Below are 17,449 nucleotides of genomic sequence, written 5' to 3' on the forward strand. Positions count from 1 at the left end.
TAGGCGTATCCGATGAGGGCCGCCTCTGAGTTTGTATGATGACCCAAACTTTTTTGAAATCTTGTCTTTTTCATTCATTAGAGAGTAAAGTAATCGTTCTTCAAATAAAGTTGTAAGGAAAGAAAGGTCTATAAAAAAAAACTACTTTTTTAAAAAGTCTTATATTAACTCACTATGTCTGTTGTTCTGTATGGTAACCGGTCACTTCATCCCCGGTCATTTTATCCCCAATCAAATTGTTTTTTTCTTAGGTATTGTGTAATTGTTTTGTTTATTTAGAATACTTTTTAAATATTGTTGACTTTTTATTTTAATGTTTATAGTGTTACCTCCTCTTCCTACATGGCTGCCTGGTCGTGAGGTTTGCGTGCTGGACTGTCGTTCGGATTTATCGACGGTCGAGGGTTCAAACCCTGCCCGCTCCCATCCCCCGTCGTCCTGCGGGAGGTTTGGACTAGGAAGTAAACTATCTTCAACTCTGAAGGAACATCCGAAACATGTAAAACATTTTACAAACAAACATGTTGAGAAATATAATAATAGATGTCAATAAGTAGATCTAGTGTAATGCGAGGTTTGTATTTAGTTCTATTGTTTCTGTTTGATGAAGGGATGTCAATAGTATCCTGTGCATATTGTGTGATGTAATGATCAAAGGCCAAGGTGTGGTGGAAGTAGGGAAAGTCTTTTGATAATAATTTTGATCATGCCTCTCTAGGCTGATTATTGATCATCAAAAGCCAATGTCTGGTGAAAATAGTGGAAATGTTTTGAGAGATGAGAACGATTACAATACTTATGATCATGCCGCTGATAGCTTATCTCCTGACGGCCGTCTTTCATTTTATCTTTGTCAATTATTCTTTTTTAAATATGAGTGTTTCAGTTCAAACCCTGATAGAACGTTTTATTTATTTTTAATAAAGGCTGACTTCAAGAAATACGCGAACACTGGCCAAGAAATTACAAATGATGTACAGCTAAACGAATTAATGGATCGTCTTCTGTACCTACTAGCAAATCTTATTGATTTGAATTAACACGCAAAAACAATACACATTAGCTCTTTATCCATAAATTTAAATTTTGCTTTTTTAAATTATATTCTGATCTTATTTAATGTGTCACACTTTTTGTCTTGTAAATGAAAAAAAAAGGAAATACTGTTAATTTCATAATTTTTACAATTATTATTTGATTGATTAGAGAATGAAATGACCTGGGGATGAAATTACCGGGAAAAGTCTGTATAGTTAAAAGTTTGTACACTATATGTCGGATTAAGCTGAAATTTTTCATTATTTTTTTGTTTTACCTGACAACACAAGAACAAAATCCGGAACATTCTTTATCGATTACTAAACTTTTATGTTATGTTTCAGCAAGAAAATTAAATGTCTAAAAAGTGATTTTCAGTAATCAATTCTAGTAAATTACTTTTTTTTAAAGCCTTGAACAACCTATTGTCGATATTTTTAAAATTTGTTTAAGATGAAAATACGAAACAATTTGATATCGATAATCAAATTATAGTGACGCATTGTCAAATAATATAAGTGTAATATTAGTCAATTATGCGATTTCAAACAATCATTAGGCATAATTCATTTTTTATAAAACAATATCCGGAACATTTTTACACTTTATGAAATATAAGTCAGTATAGAGATTTTGATTTAGCATTAATATGCTACTTACATAAAAAACGGAACAACATATTATTGATAATGTGCAGTGGCGTAGCTAGAGTACATGATGCCTGGTGCGGTACCTCATCTTGATGCCCCCCCCCCCCAAAAAAAAAAAGCTAACTAAATAAAAACATTGCAAAACCTTACTTTTTTGTTCAAAATAATATGTATTCATTAATCAAATATTTTTAATTCAAAAATCCCTTTTGCATAAACATACTACAAGTGAATTTTACGCGCTTTCTTGCTGGCAAAAGTATCAATAATTTTATCGAAATCCATTTTTTTTCACCAGCTCTTGTTCAATGGACAAAATGGCCAAATTAGTGAGTCGTAAATTTGTCATCGTTGATCGCAAATAATTCTTGATCAGTTTAAGTTTGGAAAAACTTCTCTCGCATGTAGCGACGCTTACCGCAATAGTCAAAAATATGTGAATCATGATGAAGATATTTGGGACTGAATCATCTAGCTGATATTTTTTTTTAAATTTCAAGAGCTCAACAGGACCTTGTTTTTTTTTTTGGAAGTTCGGAGGCTTCTGATGAAACTGTGACAAACCGTTGAAGCCTCTTTCGCTCCAGCAGAAATTCGTTTTTATCAATGTCGCTAGGAGTACTATCGAGATTGATTTCGACCTGAGGATTTAATAGCTGGGAAGGCGACAAAAATTCATATCTATCTGCTACATCAAGAAGTTGCTCGAATCGGGTGATTATTTCTTGAACAATCTTGTCCAAGGTAGAATACATTTCCGTAGCTCTTCTTTGTGTGTAAGTACAGAGTCGTCACTTTTCTCACCAGGCATCTTTTTCTTATGGCCAATACGTTTTTGACGTTCTGTACATTCTCAGTTCTGAGCACACGCTTTCGGCAAAGGTAATGCTGGCTTCAGCGATGTCCTCTCGATTACTACTTAAAAATGTCTCTAATGTTTTTAGTTTGAGTGAGCAGTCTCGAATAGACAATCCTTGTTTTTGAAGGTAGAATTGCGCATCATTAATTTCAGTTAATACAGGAGCCCAAAATCCAAGATAGGTGAGAAAATTAAAAGACTGAATAGCAACTAATAATCCACCTGCTTCAGGTCTAGTCATGAATTTTCAACTCTGCTAGTTAATGTCTCCAGAGTTTCTATAATTTTAGAAAATGTATCCCTAACCATCTTGACGGCTTCTCCTCTGGCGCTTCAGCGGGTCTCAACTAAACGTTTAAGGCTAGTTCCGGTTATTTTGATGCGGATATCCCAGCGGTGTGTTGAAGTTGAGAAAAAGGCGTGTAAACGGTCCAGTGTACCAAAAAATGTTACCGAATTTACTTCAGCTTCAGCAGCTCGAATTCCTGCTAAATTAAGAGAATGGTTTGAGCAGGCAATGAATTGTGCTTTGGGATTGGCATCTAGTATACGTTTTCGGACACCGTAGTTTTGAACATTCATTACCGCAGCATTATCATAGCCTTCACCCCTGCAGTCCATTATGTCTAAGCCATCCGAACGCAGTTTCTCTAGAATCATCTCAGCGATTCCAGCAGCATGCTTGTCCTTTGTTTCGATGAAGTCAATAAAAGACTCGGGAACCTGCACCCCGTCATTATCCATTACAACGTACCCTAAAATTTGAGAAGTTTGATCCAGCTTTGAGATGCCAGGTGTACTGTCAAAAATAATAGAGATATATTTGGCTTGTTTTACTTGCTGTATGATTTGTTTTTTAACATGATCCCCCAATATTGTAATAAATTCATTTTGTATTTGTGGAGACATGTATGTATTCGGTCTCGAACTAAGCTTAGTTCGAAGCACATGCTCCCTCAAGAGTTTATCGTTCTTTGATAGTAATTTTACTAATTCCAAGAAATTGCCTTGATGTTGCCCTTCCAAGTGCCAGATTTTGCTTTAAGAGAAAACGAATGATGTCCAAGATTCTCTTCAGGTAGTCTCTCCAGGTTTTCGTCTCTTGTATAATCAAATCTTGGGCCTTGTTGTCAATACTGTTCCCTACTCTCAGGCGAACTTCAAGTTCCCTCCAAGCAAGCGATGACTGAATGTGAGCCCTGCTGGTCTCATGTTTTTCTATTTTCGGGGATAACCTCCACCACTCATTGAATACATCTTTGGATTTAAATGAAGATTTGGTACTTGATCTTGTTGATAAGAGTGTGCAGGGGAAGCAAAATAAGGATTTATTTTTTTTTTGGCGAATAACACATCCAGTTTCTAAGAACTTTCTCGCCGTTTGACATTTGCCGGAAAAACCAAGCCTTTGAAAGCTTTCTAGCCTTTCCTTTTGCTCATTCTTGATGTCTATACACCTCTCTAATTGACTGTCCATACGCTGAACTGTTTCAGATCCTTGAGTGACAGGATGTATGCGAATATTATCTGTGAGGACATCAGGCCAATCTCCAATGCCGTTCAGTCTAGAGTTTATTATCCTGCTTTCTGTATTGTTTACACTGTCTGATGGTTCAGTTTCTTCAGTATGAATTTTTGAGGAGTGTACTAAAGACATGCTTGTGTGCTGTCCTTTAGTCTCTAGAACCTGATTGTTCAGTTAATTCATACCCAATAACAGCTCGCCTATAGTCGGTGGTCTCTTGTAATGATGTGACTTGAATGTATTGAAGAAATAGTCAAGGAGATGAAACAAAATAGCGACATAACTAGTTTATAAATCGTTAGTTTATGTTTAAAATACAGTAGTTTATGTTTGTTCGTGTCCATACAATTTACAATTAGTCGTTTTTACTGAAACGCTCAGGGAAATAGGAAATTAATACACACTGGCGGAATTTTGGTGCCCCTCTCCACTTGGTGCCCTGTGCGGCCCGCACAGTAGCTACGCCACTGATAATGTGTTTTTGCAACGTTTAAGCATGGAAATTGAATGCAATATAAGTTAGAAGAGCAAACAAACATTTGTTGGCGTTGATTAGTTTTGCACAAAAAAATCCGGAAAAATCAATTTTAGATACTTAAAGCTATTGAGATGTTACGGGAGGAACATTAAAGGGTAAATCAGATTTTCAATAGCTTTTAAAGTTGTTGGGTTTTTTTATCTAATCGTGACGGACAGACCTACCGACAGACAAAACGCACAAAAATAAACCTTTTTTATTCTGATGAGGGCACTAAACAAAAAATAAATAAAATCTGATTTTTTAAAAAGTTTAAGTAATTAGTTCAACACCATGTCAAGGCCGGGCTTTACGCTACTACACGAAAGTCGCTGCAAAAAAAGTCCATTTTAAAAAATGTGCGTGATATTTACATACAAAGTGCATTCTTAGCCTTTATAAACAAACATAAATCTTTTCTTTTAAATTTAGCAGCTAGTTGACCAGAAAAAAACACCTTTAATTAATATTTATATTTGTTGTAAACATTTCTAGTACATTTTATAAAATTATTTGACTTAGTGATACTGAAAATACACAAAAATTGACCATCTTTGTTAGCATATTGTAACATTGCCTCCCTTACATTTCCGTTATTGTTTTGGAATTGGTGTATTTTTGTGAAAAAATCGCTTGCATAATTAATTTTATAAATAAAACGGTTTGCTTTTAGAAAACCAAAAGTAGCTGTTGCACCTAAACTTTTCAAGTCGCATTCAATGGTGAAATAATAATTTTCATATCTTTTCTAGTTTTCGAGATCTGAGTGTGGCAGACGGACATTTTGCACAACCTAATAGCGGCTTTTTCCCCTTACGGGGGCTGCTAAAAATAACCAATTAAGGTTAATTAATCTAATTAATTATTTTGTTTGATATCCCGAACAAGGGAAAGATATAGCAATTTACAGATGTGGTGGTGTAAGTTGAATTAGTCCCCTTGAGGAATCTTGAGCGATTTATCTGAGTTAACAATAGTTGGTAAATGCATTTAAAAATCGATCGTGTAAACATTCAGAAAAATACCCCTTCTTCCCTCCCCCTTCCACAACCGATCCAGACAAGTGATAGGATTATAGTGCATTGAGAAAGCTAAAAGCTAAAAAAAAAACAATTGATGAAAATATTTCTATCTACTGATTTACCTGTCAAGGTCAATTGTATAGTTGACTGATCCAAACTAATTGATACTATTACACTTAATATAAGCTTTTTTTTTTATAAATATTTTTTATGTTTTCGTTTTTTTTTTTGTTTTTTTTTTATGTGATTTGTTTATTAAATTGCTTGAATAATAATAAGACACTTTATGTATGTTACCAGAAATTTTTTTGCCAGCTACCTTTCTCAAACTCAGCTCACCTTTATTAAAGAATTCAAAAATAAGTACAATATTTTGGTTGCCAAGAGCTAGCACATTAACACAAACCTTTAATTGTTTCAGAAATTGTATTATCATCAACTAATTTTAAGTTAATGGATTTAAATGTTTACGTTTTCATTTCAGAAACCTTCAAAAAACCTGAACAAGTGCTTTTTTTCTTGCGATTGCTGTTCAGATAAACCCATGTGTCTTCCATTGGTTCGCCTTTATTTAGGGAAAGTACTGTTTTTAGTCTTTTCTATAATATTTTTTGTTCCTACTTGTTACCTTTTGTATAAAACTAAAAATAATAACATGTTGTGCTCTGAATTAGAAGTGAAAGGCTTGAGTTGTCCATTTTCTGATGAAACAGCATCTTTCTGTTTTTATGTTCTCTCTTTTTTTTATTGTGCCGTCATTGCGCTTTACTTCTTTCCCTGTAATAATTTCATAACAATGCTAATACCTGAGCTTCCATGGAGTGAATACGATAAAAGTGATACATTTCGTTACCCCCGTGGATGCGAAATCGTTAAAATAATTGTTAGCCTTTTGTCAATGGCAGTTGTCTTTACCACTTGGGGGTTCTTTTTGTACTTCTTAATAACTTTGTTGCTTAGAATTCTGATCATGTCATCCAGCACTCGGAATATCCTTGACGATTTTTCTTTTGTCATTTTCCCTTTATTTCTTGTGGTCTACGATTATATCACGAACGTAACCAAGGAGTTCAAGGTGATTTCAGAAAATATTTTTGATCTTGTCCGCAATGACGATGAGCTGAAGTGTTCTTCCATCAATTCGAAAAAAAAGTTAAATGAAGCAATTCTTCTTTCAGGTAAGTTGTTCATGTTTATTAATATTAAATATATTTTTATTATTAGTGGGGATTTTTTACTAATTATCTTAATGTTTGACAAAATATATTTTTTTAACCTAACTTCCTGGAAAACTGTTACTTTGTTTATTTTGTCATGTATGGGACTTCTTATGGTCCGACAGTTGCGCTAGGCAGTGCATGTATCCCGTATGGGAGACGAACGTATGCCAAAGGCAGTCTTTTTTGGTGAGCTGAAAAGTGGTCGACGTAACATAGGTGCCCAACGGAAACGCTTTAAAGACCAGCTTAGGCGCCAACTTAATCGACCAACGCGGACAATAGTTATGCTTGCCCTGGCTGTGACAAATATATAGGTCATGGCCACGAGAAATACTTCATTCATCATTAATCTTCGGACTCGAAAACAATCTTTATCTTTATAATGTTGAAATTATTTCTAACTCAATTCTACCCACATATTTTCATATTGGTCTAGTTACTGAACAGCAATATCTTATAGCTTATCGTATGGACAAACATTGATATCAAGATATATGTGTACACTAAAGTGGCATCAAAAAAAATATATAAAAATGTTCTTAAAATAATATCACACTAGTCTGGAACACAAGTCCGCCATTACATTTGTCTTCACCTTTGAAGTGGCAAAAATCAAAAGTAGGTTAAAAGTTTAGTTCTGGAGCATAAGCAACCATCTCGTGATTCGATCGTTGGCAAAGTTCGTGCTCCTAAGAAAGGTTAGCCTTATCTGGTCCGTTGGGAGCTGAAATTTCACTCCAGTCAATTACTTGCCAAGTTTTGTAAGGGCGAATAGGAAAGCCAACAACTGTCTTTAGATGATTTAATACTTCTGTTCCAGTGGCAACAAAGTCCGGCTCACATGCCTGACGGGATGCAGAATACTACTTACATACTGGCTAAGAATACCGGAGATTTCTTTGTCTGAAGCTTCAGTCTGAAAAATAATGGCAACGAAGGGTCAGACAATCGAAAAATAGACATACTTAGACAGATACTCCTGAATCCTTCACAGTCCTTTCACGCATTTACAATTCCAGTCCGAACGGCCCCAATACAAAAATTAGGTAAAAGGGTAATCCAGATTGAAAAACCTCGGAATGAATCTTCTATAATTATCCACCAATACGAATCTCCTTGTTTTAGGCATTTTAGTCTTTAAAATTTTTCATGACATTCCTGTTTTTCATGGTTAACTACTTCATATCCTTTTGGACTAAAACTGCTAAATTTAGAGAGTCAACCCGCGGCGTAGCATACGCCGCTATTTAATGACGGGTTAACACATCCTAAAAAAAAAAACAGTTTTCCTAATGGGAGAGCGAGGTAGGGCGCGGGTGCGGGCGAAGGGGGGCATCGTTGGGCGACGTAGAGAATTATATATACAGAAAAGATTACTTGTTCTCTCCCCCCCCCTCTTTTTTTTCTGACCTGCGCTGTTTGTAGCAGCGAATGTTACGTGGGGTAACTCTAGTCCGACTTTCCGTGACTTTTTCATCGAGGGTTAGAGAGTCGGCGTGCGTGCTTGGTCTCCCGCATGGTTGTTCGACGTAGAGAATTATAAATACAGATTCTAAATGGACCCGGCCAAATTATTGTATGTATTTTGTATGTTGCTTTAAGTGATTTGTTTTTTTAGTGAATTACGTTAAGCGAATGTATAGATCTACTATACGTTATACTATATTCCAGTGATTGGCCTTTAGATCTAGTATAAGAAAACAAAATTCCTTAAATTCTTCAAGAAATGCGGAAACACCCAAAGACATATAGTCCGTTCAAGATCAATATTTTTTTCAATTCTCTTGCCAAATTTAAATTTATTTATTTTTTTAGTTAAAAACTACAGTTTTCCCAGCGTGGCCAACGAGCTAGTAATTCTTTTGCCAACGATATACAGTAAACTGTCAAATTTCAAGGAAAATAGTTAGAGCCGTTTTCGAGACTTGAGTTAACCCACCCAGAAGGCATTTTGTTTTGCAAGAAGTTGCGAATTGAATAGGGATATTGTAAACAATAAAAAAGAAAAACAACAATTAACAAGTTTACAATGACAGTTTGTGTGGAACACACACAAACTCAAAATCGTCCCCCGAAGTGGTCCACCCAGACAGGTAAAAAGGTAGGTTTCAATATTTTCAGAAAGAAAATCAGAATTAAATTCAATCAAACAAAAAATTACAGAGACGAATGGAGAAAGAAGGTTGATAGATCTTGTGTGGTGCCCCAGCGGTCCAACAAACCAAAGAATAGGTGAAAGTGAATGTGAAGTTAAATGTGAACGTGGACTAACTGATGTCTTATAATGATTATCTAGTTGGTCTAATTGTTTTGTAAAGGGTAAATCTCTTATTCAAATCCTCAAAAAAAAGAAAAAAAATTTTGGTAAAAAAAAATAATTCCTTTAGTTAAGTGTTCCATGGGTCCGTTGGATCACTACAGTTCACGCGATAATATGAAAAAACTACGTATTAATTGTTGTTTTAACTTATGTCCAACTTATATGCATACTAAATAGATTTTTTCTCTTTAAAAAAGTAAACATTTGTGTTTGGGTAAATGTAGTAGTTAGTTGGACAGAAGTTACATAACTTAGCAATACAAATTTTAAAAATAAAATTTTTGACACAAAATCTATAACCATTTGCTTAAATGTGTTACAAGTAGCCGTTGCATCAGAACTTTTAATGGACTAAAATATTATGATCTCGGATTTTCACTATCTTTTCTAGTTTACGAGATCTAAACGGGACGGACGGACAAACATTTCACACAAAACTAATAGCATCTTTTGCCCTTTCGGGGGCCGCTAAAAATGAATTCTTGACTGACAGCGCCGCTTGGCCAAGACGTAAACAAGTGAATATAAATAAATCTATTATATAAAGCAGAATGTTTGGCGTATGTATGTATGCATGTCCCCGTATAGAAATAAAAATCGCTTGACCAATCTTGATAAAACTTGGCAGAAATGTTCCTTGGGTACCAACTTAGACCGTATTGCATGTATTGTGGCCCTAAAACAAACTTAAGACCCTCAAAAAAAAAAGACCAACTCTATTACAGCTATAGTATTTTATGGATCTAGGCCATGTTTACAATGTTGACATGAGAAAAGATCGAAAGGATTTAGATCTAGATCTAATTTTAAGAAGTAAACTTTGCACTTATAGTTGTTGTTGTTGTTTTTTTGACACATTTATTGATTTCATTATTTAATAAAATTAACCTTCAAATTTGTGTTTCAAAAGCATTTTTACATTAATTCGTTATTTATATCTGCGAATTTAGATATCCCGATGCATATTCTGTCATTAGACATTACCAAATGGTTACACATTAACACATCTCTCTACTGAGTCTATTCCTAGGCCTAGGTCTAAAACTCTTATTGAACTCTAAGATGATAAAACTTCTTTTCGCAAAGATAGTTTTATGCTTTAACACATGAACATACTAATTATAGTCCATTCATTTCATATTTTAATCAAATTAACATTCAAATTTGTTTTTCTAAAGCATTTTTAATACATTCGTTCGCTGTTCGCTAGAGCTGCGTAGCCGTGTTGAGATAGGCCTATACTCATTCATGAAAAAAGGTAACGCATGCGCAGCACAGAATGAACTCTATAAAAGCCAATTTTTAACGCTAGATTTGTCTATATCTAGATCTATGTCTACCTCAAGATCTACTTCATACCTTAACACATGAACTTACAAAATTAAGTCTATTCATTAAAAATTTTAATCAAATATATGTAGGCCTACAAGCAAATGTTTTTATTTGAAAAAATGGATTTAAGTAGATTAGTTATTTTGATTTGATGGCTTCATTTATACTATTTTTACATTTACACATTCGCTTTATTTATTACATTATTATTTCGTTTAAATGTTTTAAAAACACTCTCAGTGACTATATCGACAGTAATACGCGTGTCGCGGGTTAAATATGTCTAGTATATTTATATTTGTGAACAGAATATTTTAGCTGGGATAATCATTACTAGAGATAAGTCCGATACCTTCTCTATGAATAGGTTCGCAGCTCTAATATAGGAGAGCATTTTAAGAGTATACCACTCAATACTAGCTTTTAATAATCGAGGAATTATTTGAGTCAACTCACTACAATATTTATCTGACAAATGTTCTAACACACAGGAGAGGACCAAACCATCGAAGGTAGCTTAACTTATGTTGGCAAAGAACTTCGACTCAATATCAACTGTCCTTTTATTTTTCAAAGAAGGGATGGTAGAATGTATACTAGCAAAAGACTTGTGACACAAATCTACAACGACTCGTCTGAGTTTCTACCTTTTGAGCTTAGTGCTTATTTAAAGGTAAGATGCCGTTTTTACAAAGCTTTCATCTACTATCAACTCTGTCAGTCTGGTAAGATGCTTGTACACGTTATTTCTCCAACACCCAATCTCGGATCAGGCTAAAATTTTGCACAATTATTTCTTTTATCTGACAACGCAAGAATTATTTTTTTAAAAGTAAACCGTTTAGTTAATTTACTATTGGGAATAAAAGGCTTGAGCCATGAGTTCGAATTCAGATCGTTTTTTATTTTTAAAAATGCTTTTTTATTGTTAGTCTATTTTTATTACAAATTTAATGACTTGACTGATCCAAACTAATTGATACAACTATGCTAAGCTTTTTTTTTTTTTTTGTTTTAAATAGCATTATTTTATATTTTCTTGTTTATTTTCAATGCTCCTTTGAAAGGTTCTCATCTCATTCTTTCAATAAATCTCTTTAGGAGTAATAATAATACTAATGTCAATGTCTGCGATTCCAAAGGTTAAAAATGCGTACAGTATTTCACTTGACAATGCAAACCCAGCTGCGAACTGCAAATTTTTTCCGCGTCTTATGCAGACAAAGCCACTGTCCGCCGTCATTTTATTTAAGTTTTATTTTCGTTTTCCGCGCCTTGTCTTCCATATTAGGCCTGTATCAACGGCTGTATCAACGGCTACTAGATCTAAGACATTGTATTTGTAGTGGACTTTCAAAAAAATAATTTTATTTAAAAAAAAAAATTCATACACACGAATTTAATTTCGAGAAGAATCGGGGGCTTCTTTTAAATCATTAAATTTTCTTTCTTTCAGGCTTTTCTGGTATCCTTAGTACCTTGTGCACTGTACGCCATTGTATTTATGGTGTTTGTGACCTACACCTCAATTATCTCGTATTCGACACATGTGGCTGGATACACGGCTACTGCACTGACTGGTCTAAAATGGCTTCATTCTAAAGTTGGATCCTTAATTCAAGAAATTTTAATTTCAAATAAATCTGTAAAACAAAGGTAATCGGAGTGAATACACATCAGTATTGAACCATAAACGTTTAGTGTGAATTTATATTTTATAACTTTCATATTGAAATTGGAAATCCTTGCATATCATTAGCACAACAATAATAAGTACCTGGATGATAGATAAAATGCTTAGTTAGGATATTTTCTTGACCTCTTTGCATTTCTTAGCATTAAAAAAAAAGAAAAAATTGATGAACTAATAAGAGTTGCAAATTAGAATACTGAATAGCTTGGATTGACACAGACTAAGGTATTTGTTACCTTTCTTGGAATACAACTTTTTCCTGAAGTATAAGCTTGACTACATAGTAGACTGTTCGTATAGGTGGAAACATAAATGCTCGTTCTACACATGGCATTCACCTTTGTTTTCTAGAATTGAAATTAATAAAAATCATAAGCCTTCACCTCACCTTCACCCAGCCCTTAGTCTGTTGGGTCGTTGGGGCACCACCTAAGATTTGTCGACCGTCTTTCTCCATTCCTCTCTGAACCTCTTTCAATGGCAGACCCGTCCATTTTTTTATGTTGCCTTTCCATCGCTTTCTCTCTCTGCCTCTTCTTCTTTTTCCTGGTACAGTTCCCTGAAGGAACGTTTCTTTGAGAGCCTAATCACTTCTTCTAAAGAAATGTCACTGAATTCGATTGTGCAGATGTTAAAGCGAAACGCTTAAATAAATGTCATTTAAATATATGTACTATCATAAAGTAGTTAAGGCAGTACCCTGTTGTAAACCTTGTTTTCTTTTCTTGTATTTGACGTATTGCGTCTTGTTGAGCGTATATGCGAATAGGAGTAAGGAACAATACAATAATCGAATAATAGGCAAGTCAAATTAGCTAGGAAGAGTTTGAAGGTTCTTTTGTCCTTACTATATTTAGAGGTAGGATTTATATAGCTTAAAGTATCATTTATGTCTCTATTTTGACAGTCTCGGTCCATAATCATGTCATTGGATGCAAAGGTTAAGTCTTTATTATTTGAATTGATGGGTATTTCTCCTGTAATATTGGTTGACCTCCTTCAGTTCTTCGTCATTGCTTGGCTTCCTTCAGTCCTTTAACGACTAAGATTTATCTTATTGAACCAAATCTGATAAAGTCTAGGCGCTAGACGCAGTTCCCTTAAGATGTAAGAGGCACAATGATCACCGGTTCCTGATTTTTCATCAGGTTTGACTGGGTATTGCGCGATAAAGCAGAGGTTTGAATTCAGTCTTTAATTCTCGTAGATGGAAGCGACTGTTCGCTTGTTCCCCTTTTTCTGCAAGTGCTCTGTCGCATCCAAAATCTTAATACGCAACGCGTGAAGGCCATGAGTTGAATTAATTTTTAAAAGCTATTCGAGAAGTGAGTCATTGGAAGCATTGTATAGATGATAGAGAGCTAAGAACTATTAACACTTGCATTTGCAAAACTAGTTATGTTTCAACTCAAAGACACTAGCTGTATGAAATGACAATCGTTCAAATTTCTTAACATATTATCATATAGAAATGGGCGTGGCTGATGAGTGATAAAACGCTTGGCTTCCGACCAAAGAGTCTAGGGTTCGAATCTCGGTGAAGACTAGGTTTATATTTTAGGGAATTTTGTGGCTTTCCAGCTCTAATGGGTACTTGACATTATTTGAGGACATGAGTGGAATAAAACGAGACAGTGATCAAGTAAGCTATGGACAGCGAAAAAACATAGGCCTTACCTCTGGAAGAAAAGTGTACCATGCGTAAAATGGCCAGCTCCTCTACCACCAAAGCGAAATGCACCTTGACATGCAATATATGTGGATGGGAGCGTTTCTCCAAAATAGGGCTCCTTAGCCACGTGAAACTGAAGGAGGCCAACCAAGTTGGTTAGTTCTTTATTGGCAACATAGAAATAGATGAGCTATACATCATCTGACCTATAGATCGCAAGATCATTAGACATTAGACATAAGGACTGATACTTAGGTATATTTCACTACATCGATATTGCAATGTCCTACTCATAAACAATTTGTCTGGTTAAAACTATTTTTTGTTTCAGACGAATTTGACATGATACAACATTTTGAATGTACACAAATAATGACGTTTCTTTTTTATTTTTAGCGTGAAAGAGAGGCTGAAACAAGAGCGGTTAAACTTTCATGAAAGTTGGAAAGTTAGTGCTATACACTTTAAGGGAGATTAAAATCCCTCAACAAGTGGACTCGGTGGCACCAACTGAAACTTACAAAAAAAAAAAAAACACAGAGAAAAATAAAATTACGCATAGCAATTTATTAAAATAATAAGGTACCTAAATGTAAATAATAAAATAAATGTTTTGCAAACATAAATTGAGATCTTCTAGGAAGCTTTTGAAAGCACGATTCAGCTAGACCTGTACCAGTGCTGTCGTCGACATTTACGAATCCCACCAAATCTACATTGATTTTTTCTAGTGTACTCTCAAAATTGTGTGTTCCAAAAATAATATTCTTTTGTTTTTGGTAACCAGCTTCAGGTGTGCAGCCCGAAATGGTTTTTAAATATTACATATATATATATATATATATTGAATATAATTTTCCAAGATAGTATCTCCAATCAAATTAATTGCCTCATTTTAAATTCTTTTGCCCAAGTAATTATCACGAATTTCTTTGCTTTTTGAATATGTCGAAATGATCTTCAATGCTTAATCGTACTTTCCTAACAAGAAAATACTCAATCAAGATGATTTATTGAGTCTATTTTGCACATAGTATTGTTTCTTTTGTTGTTTCCCTTTAAAAACGCTAATAGCAGGAATATGTTGTATGGACAGTTCATGATCAGCTTGAACACTAGATATTTATATTTTTGATATTTCGTTCAATTTTTTAGCGTTAGCTTTTTAATGCTGAGAAATATCAGCAGCAAAAAAAAAATACGTATAGAGCCTTTGTATGATTCGAATGAACTGAGCAATCAACAATTTTTAAAAATCAGTTTGACTAATTTTTTTTTAGTATCCTACTTTACGCTATAGAATGTCGCTGACAAGTAAAGAAATTAAACAACTCTTTGCGCTGTTTGTGCACCAGGCTCAAAATAATAATTCAACTTCTTCAGTAAAAGAAAAAAACACGGGTCTTTTACCACAGGACTTACAATAAGTGATGTTAGAGACTTTAAGATCTGCTATGAGATTCGATAAGATTTCACAGTGAAAAAAAAAATTCGTGTCACGTGCGTGGTCCCCCATCAATCGGAAGCCCTTGACGCAGGGCCGGTCTTACGGCACTGCAACCTATACGGCCGCAGTGGGCCACGCACTTTCATAGGCTCGCGCTAAGTCTAGTTGCAAATTATTACATGACAACCATTCTAACTTATAACAGGGTTTCCGCGGTCTCCTAATTTCCCAGGTGCAATGGAAATCTCCTGAAATTGCAAAGTATACGAAAAAAAGTCATGAATATGTCCTGAACTTAATAAAATATCCTGAAAACTTATAACATGTTCTGAAAAATAGACAAAATTGTAATTTTGGTGTGTCATTCAATATCGAAAAAGCCAATCCTTCTCGCGATTTAAAAAAAAAACGGCATTGTCAGCTTTCATTTAATAAAAATAAAAGGCGACGTTTAACAAAAACAAGGAAGTTCCAATACCTCATTTACTTTAATAGTCACTGGTATATAAATATTGGTTTAAATCTATCACGAGCTCTTACAAAAATTAAAATCGATATTTTGCTAGTCAATCGTAAATCTAAAAGGCAGATCTGAATGTTTATCGGCTTTTTGTTGGAAAACTAACTTCTGTTGTAAATGGCTCGTAAAGTTAATTTGACCGTGATTTTGTACTTAGTAAAATATGAATAAAATGCAAAGACGTATTTATTTTCTAACATAAAAATCTTAATTTTCATTTATTATCCTTATCCCTACCCAGACTAGGCTCCGCGCAATCCATTTAGCATAGGGCCCCGCAATCTGTAGGACCGGCCCTGCCTTGACGGCTGCCTAGTTGGCCTATGACTAAGGTCGGTCTTGACTGAATTAGGAATCAAAGTATAATGAAAATGCATAAGGTAAAGACAGTGGTAAAGGTAAAGAACCGAAAGACAGGCCTACATGCTCTAATCTAGGGAAAGACAAAAAGGAACAATCGAAAGATAAGTTGACAAGCGTTTATCACGGTAAAAGCGATAGTATAGGAAGGACAAAGATTGATTTGCAGATGTGAAAATCTATATAAATCGGGTATCCTAGTTAGGAAAAGATACTGAAAAGATAGAGTGTCCTTGTAAAAATATGGGCATTTTCTTTAAATGTATAATATATGCCATGAGTTTCATTACCTATATAGAATGTTTATTTGATTTTTAGAGTGTCATTGCATGAATTGTATGTTCATCTTATTTTAAATGTCATTACCTGCATGTGATGTTAATCTAAATTTTAGTTTCAATGCCTACATTTAAAGTTCATTATATTTTAAGTAATAAATGTATCTCAGCATACAACATTTAGTTCTGTCTTAGTCAAAACAATCTACATTGTGCCAGTGATTGCCAGTCAATCAAGTGACCCTTCCCCTAAGCATGGAATAGTAGAAAAGAAGCAGGGTTGAGCCAAGAAAAGAGAGAGAGAAGAGAGAGAGAGAAGAGAGAGAGAGAAGAGAGAGAGAAAAGAGAGAGAGAGAAGAGAGAGAGCGATAAGAGAGAGAGAGAAGAGAGAGAGAAAAGAGAGAGAAAAGAGAGAGAGAAAAGAGAGAGAGAAAAGAGAGAGAGAAAATAGAGAGAAAAGAGAGAGAGAAAAGAGAGAGGAGAGAGAGAGAGAAGAGAGAGAAAGAAGATAGAGAGAGAGAGAAGAGAGAGAGAGAAGAGAGAGAGAGAAGAGAGAGAGAAGAGAGAGAGAAGAGAGAGAAGAGAGAGAAGAGACAGAGAAGAGACATAGAAGAGACATAGAGAAAAGAGAGAGGAGAAAGAGAGAGGGGAGAGAGAGAAAAGAGAGAAGAGAGAGAGAAAAGAGAGAGGAGAGAGAAAGAAGAGAGAGAGAGTGAAGAGAGAGAAAAGAGAGAGAGAGAAGAGAAAGAGAATGGAGAGAGGAGAGAGAGAGAAAAGAGATAGAGAAGAGAGAGAGAAGAGAGAGAAGAGAGAGAGAGAAGAGAGAGAGAGAAGAGAGAGAGAAGAGAGAGAGAAAAGAGAGAGAAGAGAGAGAGAGAAGAGAGAGAGAAAAGAGAGAGAGAAGAGAGAGAGAGAAGAGAGAGAGGAGAGAGAGAGAAAAGAGAGAGGAGAGAGAGAAAAGAGAGAGACGAGAGAAAGAGAGAGAGAGAAGAGAGA

General features: G+C 34.8%; 1 protein-coding gene across 1 annotated transcript in view; it reads left to right on the plus strand.

The window, feature by feature from the left end:
• LOC106050688 (uncharacterized) overlaps positions 1–16,630 on the plus strand; it is a 32,215-nt gene extending 15,585 nt beyond the window's left edge. The window contains exons 7-10 of the mRNA XM_056026591.1: positions 6,096–6,789; positions 10,975–11,156; positions 11,940–12,139; positions 14,245–16,630. Of these exons, the coding sequence (XP_055882566.1) occupies positions 6,096–6,789; positions 10,975–11,156; positions 11,940–12,139; positions 14,245–14,326 (1,158 nt within the window). The 3' untranslated portion in view covers positions 14,327–16,630. The remainder of the gene's footprint in view (positions 1–6,095; positions 6,790–10,974; positions 11,157–11,939; positions 12,140–14,244) is intronic.
• The last annotated feature ends 819 nt before the right edge of the window (positions 16,631–17,449 follow it).

This window comes from Biomphalaria glabrata, chromosome 4 (genome assembly GCF_947242115.1).
Source record: "Biomphalaria glabrata chromosome 4, xgBioGlab47.1, whole genome shotgun sequence".
Taxonomy (NCBI): domain Eukaryota; kingdom Metazoa; phylum Mollusca; class Gastropoda; family Planorbidae; genus Biomphalaria; species Biomphalaria glabrata.